Source organism: Eurypyga helias, unplaced genomic scaffold (assembly GCF_000690775.1).
Source record: "Eurypyga helias isolate BGI_N326 unplaced genomic scaffold, ASM69077v1 scaffold3841, whole genome shotgun sequence".
Classification (NCBI taxonomy): Eukaryota; Metazoa; Chordata; class Aves; order Eurypygiformes; family Eurypygidae; genus Eurypyga; species Eurypyga helias.
In genome coordinates, this window is record NW_010228745.1 from 1 (window position 1) to 8696 (window position 8696).

An 8696-nucleotide genomic window follows, 5' to 3' on the forward strand; every position below is an offset into this window, starting at 1 on the left:
TAAACCCCCACCTTGTATTTTATTTCTGAAGAAATGGATAACCTGCCACAACTCTGACCACAAGAACTTCTTTGACCTCGTCCAGAAGATGCTGCAGTACGACCCAGCCAAGCGCATTACTCTTGAAGAAGCCCTGAAACATCCTTTCTTCTTCCCCCTGAAACCGCAGGCGGGGGCCTGCCTCCTGCGGCTCCGCAGGGCAACACGGACGTCAGCCCGCCCATTACTCTTGAAGAAGCCCTGGAACATCCTTTCTTCTTCCCCCTGAAAGCGCAGGCCGGGGCCCTGCCTCCTGCGGCTGAGCAGGGCGACACGGACGTCAGCCCGTCAAAGAAATGCAGGAAACATTAAATATTTATTGTGTACAGTTATTTTGTAAATGCCCTATTTTGTATTACGACTTTTTGGATTCAGCTGCTGACATAAAACTTAAGGTACTGATGAACCTGGTTACGTTTCCTCAGTAAATAAGAGACCTAGGCCTGAATTTATCCTTTAGCGGGACTGATGCTGCCTTTCTGGAGCAGAGATGGCCCAAGGTGTAAGGGTGGCCTTTATTTTAGAAAGAAGTCAACACTGTAGTGCTGAACAGACGGCGCTGTCCTCACCCATTAGGTTCTTCCTTCAGTAGGTACGCTGTGGTTACTGGTGTTCAGTTCATGCTCGTCCTAGCTTACCGACCTCACTCTTACCCAAGCTTTCTCAAACCGGGAGCTGTGCTGAGAACTGCCATGAAGAATTCCGAGCTTGCAGGAGCATGTAGGCTGTTGGGTCAACTGCCAGCATAAAATAATGCCCCTGGCTCAGGGGCAGGGGGTGGGGTTTGACCTGGCCCTGCCAGCAGCGGAGCTCTGGACCGCTCTACGGTGCCGTTTGTACTCCCATCAGGGAGGAAGCAGCAGGCTCCCCAGGACCACTGTCTGGCTGCCCCTCGGGACAGCCAGCAGGCTGGGACACCCCTCTCCTTAGCCCACCGTGGGTGTCCTTCCCTGCCACCACCAGGGCTGCTCTCCGAGGACACTGAGCTCCCAGGAGCAGAAGCTGCCCTGCCCAGCAGCTGGGACGGAGGACTGCTTTATGCTGGCAGCACGTGGGGTTACCTGGAGCGCGGCATTGCGCCAAGTCACCACAGAAGCCATGGCCTCTTCCCTTTGGGGCTTTTTACAGTTTAATTTGCAAACAACAACCGTGAATCTCAGTCACCATGTCATGTCTATGCTGTTGGAGATAGAAAACCCAGGGCTAAAATGGATTTCATCGTGGAAGGCCTTAAATTACATCATTACAGTAGAAAATACAGGAGGTAGAATAGAACTGAAAGGACAAATGCAGGTTAGAGTCGATCTCTAATAGCTCCTGTAAGCTGCTTACAACATGGGCTGAAAAACTAAACCCCGTAGTTCAGTGACTATAGAAAACAGTTAAAATAAATTGCCATGGCAGCCCTTATATCATGCTTGCTACAGGGAGGTAGGATGTTAGAACCAGAAGGACACAGGGGACATGACACTTATCTACAGCTCCTGTTTGCTTTACTGAGGACCGCGCCGCAGGTCAGTCGCCCTCCTCCGCTTCAGACTCCGACTCTGGAACAGAAAGGTTGTGTCAGCAGGCTGCCAGCAGGCCAGCACCCCCTGCATCCCATGGAACTGCTGCTGGATCCACGTGGGTCTGGCTGACAAGCTTTCCTAGCCAGTACAGGGGGCATGCCTCGTCTCAGAGGGGCCATTACACCCCCGTCGCTCCCGAAAGGAAGCGTTACTGCACCGAACAGCTCAGGCCGTGGCCAAGCCGCTGGTTACCTTCTTCAGCGTTCTTGAGCCATTCGACAAACTTCTTCATCTGCTCCAGAAAGACGAAAAAAAAGGTGCGCGTCTTTGTACCACTTCAGGATGGGTTCTTCACTCAGGACCTCAGCTGTGGGATGTGTGAGAGCAGGATTAACAGCAACGCACCCAAGACAGCTCCCGAGACCCCACAGCAGCCTTTGCTGCCACCCCCAAAGCACTGCAATGGCTCTCCTTCCCCGGCTATGGCTGGACATACCTGCGCCAGGCCCGCCTCCCAGTTTCAACTCCCCAAACCCACGCCTTTCCGGTGGTGCAGGGGCTGTCCTGAGCACTACCTGGGAGCTGCACTTCCACTAGCAGCCTGGAGTTCGCCACAGCTGCCTGAGCTGACACACCAAAAGGAACGCTTCCGCTTCAGTCAGCTGCTAGCAACGGGTGCGGATGATCATTAAAGCCCAAGTGCACCGCAGGAAGGGGTTAACTGGTTCTGACATTTTACAAGCACAATACAACGTTCAGTTTAACAAGCTCCCTTAAGTTCCCGTGGCGTTTCCACAGGCGCACAGCAGGTTTTTCAGCAACACCTCCTGAGCTCTTTCTTTCTTCAGTGGCTGTTAGAGCACCCAAACACCTTGGTGGCCACAGGCTCTGGCTGTGCAGTCAGTGTTCAGACAGAGAACCACAAAGACGCTATCCCGTACCGTTCCCTAACTTAAAGGGGACAGAGTCTTACAACCCACCTTTAGCTTTGATCTACCCCAACTCCTAGTATCTGGCAGACAGGCAGCATCCTTGCCTAGAGCAGTACTTCCCCACATGCCCAGGAGAGCCACATCCACCCCTGCATTTTACTGCTCCATCTTTGCAAACAGAGGGTAGAACATCCTTCCGCTCACGAAGCGCAATGCTGTGGCGCTGGTCCTCCCACGGTCTTGCCAGGACTGAAGCATTCCGCAAATACAGGCTTTAAAAAACCCAACCCAAGCCCCCACACCAGAACCCCAGGCGTTACCTTTATAGAAGAGCACCACAATTTTCTGGAAGGCCTTCATGAAGTGGATGTTGTCGTAACAATACTCCTGAATCTTCAACAGAAGAGTCAGCTCCGACTGACCTTGGGTAGTAAAGGCAGCAAGTAGAGGGCTGTATTGCTGCAACGGGAGGGACAAACTGGTACACACAGAGCACTTCGCCTGTACCGCCCCACTGGACTGGTTTCACACAGCCGCCCTCAGCTGCCGCTCAGAGATGTCCAGCCCCCTCCCCGTGCCCCAGAGTCCCACTGCGCGTCCCGGAGGGCAATACTGCAGTTAGAAGGAGAAGAGCGCCTTGCGGGAGGGAGGCAGTAGGAACCAACTCCTTCAAAAGGCAGCTGGAGACAGGGAAGCCCAAGCCCTACCTAGCGGGCACAGACGCCCGTACTTATGTCACAATACCTTCAAGTGCTTAATGGCTTGCTCGGCTACCAGCTCCTCCTTTTTGTTCCACTCCACCGTGCTCATGACACTCGACCAGATTATGGCTACCACAGTCTGCTCCGAGATGTTGTTTTTCTTCATCTCCTCCTTCACATACAAGATGATCTGCCAGCCAGAGGAAGAGTCAGCACATGGGCCACAATCGACACTATGCTGAATCCAAAGGCAACCCAGAAGCCTTCAGAACCACAAATCACCCCCTTGATCCTACAGGGGGATTTGGGACACTAAGGAGAGACTGCAAAGCCAAATCACCCTGGTCCTAATTTTGAGCACCTAGCTCTCAGTAAGAACTAAGGTCAGTATTCAGTTAGGCATGTAGCTTCAGATTAGCCCTAGATGCTGCTGTCTTTCAGGCGATTTTTGAGCTAAGTTCCTGCAGAAAAAAGAGAAGAAACAAAAGTGCCTACACCTTGTCTACAGACAATTACTTACATCTTTGAACGGATCTCCCCGCGACATCTGCTCCTGAAGTTCCTTCTGCAGCTCCTTCCGAGCTCCTATGCTTTGCTGGTTCCGAACATACTCGGAAAGCTCTTTTAGTCCTGCTTCAGTGAAGTACTTGGAGAAGTGTTCAACACTTTGTTTGTTGGCTGGGAAGAGTTCCTAAAAACAAAGTTTACAACTCTTTCAGAAAAGAAAGGCGTGTTGAGCACTGGGCTGGCAGGAGCGACTCAGTGGCTTAGGCAGTCAGTCCGTGACTCGGCAGGACTCACCATCAGCCTGTTATCCATGTTGACTTTACGAAGACTGACAGCCACCGCGTTGATATCTTTCTCATTGATCCATGATTTGAAGAGCTTGACTGCAAAAGCTGCAGAAACGCCTGTGCAATAGGAAGGGACATGTGTTACTGAAATCCAAAACAACGGGAATCGTAAGGCCTGGGAGCACAGGGCCCCTGGTGTGTCAGACGCAGGCTCAGAGCGGCAGCAGTGGTGCTCAGAGACAGCCCTCCCACAGTCGCAGTGACTCTGCCCGAGGACACTGCGGCCTCCGGCATGCTGGACCCTTCTCCCGGCTCTGCCTCACGACAGCTTCCCTGTACTGAACTCAACTCTTCCTGCTGCCATTTAGGAAGGAGCCTGAAGACACGACACACTTTCTGCATCCTGACAGGTCCCTCTCAAAACACAGCGCTGCCTTGGTGGGCACCACTGGTGACAGCAGCCCTCCGTGGCATGCAGGGAAGGCCGACACACAAGCTTTCTGAAGAGACTAGTTTCCCGAGGTCTTTGCAAGGCCCTGCGAGGCAGCATGTACCTTTGCTAATCCTGGAGCAGATCTGTCGCCACATCAAACCGGCAAGCTGCGAGGCTGTACTGTCACCACCATTTCCACCTACTCTCATGGTTCCGTCCCTAAAGGAGTTGGGCAACACTCACCTTCTTTAACCAAGTTCTCATTGTAAAGACTGTTGAGAATGGATGCATTCAAGGTCCCGTTGGCTAGCAGAATACCCGTCAACATGGCCAGCTTGTTCCTCTCAGACTCCGAGAACCCTTTCAGGAACAACAGCAGCTGCAAGAGGAAGAAAGAGTTGCTGTAGAACTACCACCTCTCACTACAGCTTGGCTACTGCTTCCATGTTAGACACTTTTGTTTCCATCAAGCCGTTCCACTCGCAGCGCACCAGTTCACTGGCATCTTCTCCACTGGCCACACAGGTCAGCTGTTCGCCCGTTAACTACTGAGGTGTTCCACTGCAGTGCCCCGCTGCACAACAGAACTCTTCTACACAGGGAGCAACCAGCAGAACTGGGAGGTTTATTTGTCTGCTGAGAAGGACCTACTCCGTACCTTTTTGACCTCATCTTCAAAGCCTTTCTCCAGGTACTTGTAACGCCTGATTAGCTTGTTAAAAACCTAGAAACATACAGAGTGTATTATTCTTTGAACTATCATTTAATTAAAATTTTTAAAAAATCAGATTCAGTCAAATTGGTCTGAAGTCTTCAGAGCACTCCAGCATAGAACAGTGCCTGCTGTTCTACTACTCTACCTCTTCTAGTAAGCCTCTTAAAAGACATGCATTATTTTTACCTAAACTTTTAACACACAAACACTTCACTGTTGACCAGTGAACAGAAGAAGTCACAGTGTACCCATTTCAGAACTAACCTGAGCAAACGCTTGCATGGTTTCTAGGTCTTCCTGTGCTGCAAATACACAGACGTTTGTGCGTGTCATGTCATCTGCCAGGGTACCACCTGGGGCTAAAGAAGGGTTTCAGCATTAGCAGTAGTAGTCCCCAGTAAGAGTAGTGAGTAGCCTCCACACTAAGCGTTCCAATACCCGTAACACGCAACATGTCGTCCTTCATCACAAACTGAATGACAGGGTCACTGAAGACACCCCAACGTTTCCATCTGCCCCACTGCTGTAGTGGAATCGATAGCATAGATATGAGCATTTAAATATTCTCACCCTCTACTGCTTGGCAACAGATCTTATTTACACCCTGGGTAAGCCAACGTGACCATACGAGCTCCCCGTCCCTTCCAGGAAGCCACTGAAGCTGCTGAATCGCAGCAAGTGTACTTGTAGTGTCTGCTGCAACAGCGCTGCTTTGTACCTACGTGTCTTTTCAATAACAGTTAGCCACCACAGGAGATCAATGTTCAAAACTCAGCCCCCCAGAGGTGAGCTTGAAGCTTTAGTCTCAAAAGGCACTTCAGCTTTTTAGCTGCCAATTAGAAGACACTTCATCACTCCTCTTGCTTAATACAGGCATGGGTCTGGTAGCCAGGCTGTTTGACTCACTAGGGTGGATTCAAGTCCCCAGCTCCAGTACCAGAATACCTCATCGGCAAGTTCTATTCCATCCTACATACAAGGGAGATACTCTTGTTATGCTGCAGTCAGAAACACAACTTGAAAGCTGGAGATAACCATTACTGGTAAGAACATTAATAGGTGGTAAGGCAACAGGGTGCTGGTTTTTTAGTTTGGCCTTGTCTGACTGAAGATCAAAGCTGGTCTACTTCGCTACTTGGTACAGAGAGGGAGTTGATTATGTTACCATCAGTGCAGCAACGCTTTTTTCCCTTCCCCACACAGTATGCAGTAATTAAGACTCCTGAAAGTAAACCCAGAGGCTGTAACAATTTGTACGTTAACGTTTCAAGCAGTGATGCTCCACGTGGCAGCCAAGTTTACTCACACTACCAGCCCCTGTAACATCAGCAAAGAGCCTCTTGCCAAAAGGAAGATCACAGTCACTTCAGCCTACATAACACTGATACCATACGCAGCTCTGGTAAGGAGGCACACTCCAGGAACTGAAACCACTCTGAAAGCCCTGCTTTCAGCATCTGTTTGAGCAAGTCACCTGACATTTCTACAGTATCAGCATGAAGACCACCTGAACACGCAACAGAGGTGTCCTCCCAAACCAGCCACCCCTGCTGCAGAGCTGCCATCCGCCCTCTGGTTGTGGCCCTCAGTCAAGTGCTTCCTCTCCCCCTCTATGCACTCCTTTGAATTCTACTTCCATTGCATTACAGAAAATGTACAACTGCCACGTTTCTCATTAAAGCGTGCTGTTCCTCCCCAGACAAACACTAACATCTGAGACAGACCTTCTCCAGCCCAGGCAGACAACCTAACGGGCCCTCTTCACAGCCTCTACTTCAAATGGGTCCCTGCCGTCTGAATCCCTTCTCCCAGTGTTTACTCAAGTAGGAAATGTAAAGTCTAAATGCAGAAGGATCACTCACACCTCCCCTCCCCTTTTCAACCTCATTTAGCTTCATCGCCTCCCTACCCGGCTGGTGAGCATCTGTTGCACTCTGCTCCCTCCACAAGTGTGCACACAAGTCTCCAAGATCTTCTGTCATGACGCTTCACCTCCTCAGTTCTGTTTTCTGCTGACTCACCCACCCGCTCATTTCTCTCTCCCTGACACCTGCTAAAGCCCATGGCCTCACTACTGCCAACAACAAACAATCTGTACCAGTATTTCCAAGACTAAGCACATCGGATTCTTCCATACATAGTGTAACTTTCCACGTTAACAGGGCGGGGTGCTCAAAGCACAGGATCATGTCAGAACCTGTCAGGGCAACACTGCTGGCCTGGCGACCACGGACCATGCTTTCACCCATCTCGCATCAGAAGTGACCTTGACTGGAGAGTCAAGAGCCATTCTGAGTGAAAAAAACCCAAATCCAGTAGGTTTCCTTTCAGCCAAGTTTGCACAGCCTGAAAACTGAGTAACTGGTTGCTCAGGCAGTCACTACGATGGTCAGCCAGTTACAGGTCCCTTCAACCCTGTTCCACACACTCAGCGGGCTCTTTAGCAGAGTGTTTACACTGAAAGCGAACAGTGAGCTCTGGTAAAGTCAAGTGAATGAAGGCTGACAGCAGCCCCATCAACGGGACTTACCCAGCATTCCGCCAGCCACCAGGATGTCAAAAAGCGTTTCTGCATAGCGGCGATAGTCAAGTTTTGCACCAGAAGCATCAAGAAACTTTGCGACTGCCTCCAAGTCAGTGCCAGTTTCAGTTAAACCTTGAATAATGCAGTCCTGGAACTGAGTAGGGTCAAACCTCTCTTTTTCATCTGTAACGACAAGGCATTGCAGTTGCCACTCACAGTTGTTTGGCTTTTAAAGTTTGTCATTTTAATCTTATTAAAAAAACCACAAACCCAACCACAAAAACACCCAACCAAACAAAAAGCACACTCGAACCCCACCTCCCCCCAGACACAAACCAAAAACCCCAAACAAACCTTGTGCTGGCAAGACTGAAGTTAAACACAACTGCGATCATCCCAGCCTTCTGAGACAACTGGTAGTAAGTAGCACAAAGAGTGACTTAACAGTGTAGCCTAAAATGAATTTCAGTGGCCAATAATAGCAGTAAGAAGTTTTACTGCTTTCACTCCCCTATTCATTCAAGGCTGGGGGAAAGGCTATCAAGAGCTCAAATATTCCTCAGTTACCTCTTACTGAATTCTTACAGTACTTTCTCTAAGAACAGCTGTTCATGACAATCATTAGTTGGGTGTAACACAGCTTATCTGACTTGTCAGTTTGATTCTTATACCCCTGTTCACGTTAGGTCACTCTCTCCCTCCCAAGAGAGAGGCTTAGCTACATGCTAAAAGGCATTTCTTAGCATGTGTCCCTGCAATTTCGTACATTTGAATCCACTACTCATGTCCCATCTCACCGTTTGGGCCTCTCGCTGCTCTGGACAAAATACTCCGACACAAACCCTGCATACCAGCACCATGGTAGAGCCGACTGACATGACTAGGAAGACCACCCCCTCCTCTTAATATGAAGCTAAATGAGTCTGAAGCAACCGCTGGTCCCCAAGTGCCTGGGGGAAACGTGAGCTAACTTCTTCACCTCACGTAAACACAAAACGATGGACTGTAATGGTAGATCTATTTATAGAATCATAGAATCATTAGGGT

General features: G+C 50.0%; 1 protein-coding gene across 1 annotated transcript; it reads right to left on the bottom strand.

The window, feature by feature from the left end:
• Positions 1 to 1239: 1239 nt before the first annotated feature.
• Positions 1240 to 7832, bottom strand: BZW2 (basic leucine zipper and W2 domains 2; the record flags this gene model as incomplete). The annotated part of the gene is given in 11 exon segments (XM_010160105.1): positions 1240 to 1586; positions 1803 to 1861; positions 1863 to 1917; positions 2803 to 2941; positions 3227 to 3373; positions 3704 to 3874; positions 3985 to 4094; positions 4654 to 4789; positions 5069 to 5134; positions 5390 to 5484; positions 7656 to 7832. Coding segments are annotated over 11 exon segments (1187 nt in total), but the record flags the coding sequence as incomplete, so codon positions are not given.
• Positions 7833 to 8696: the final 864 nt, after the last annotated feature.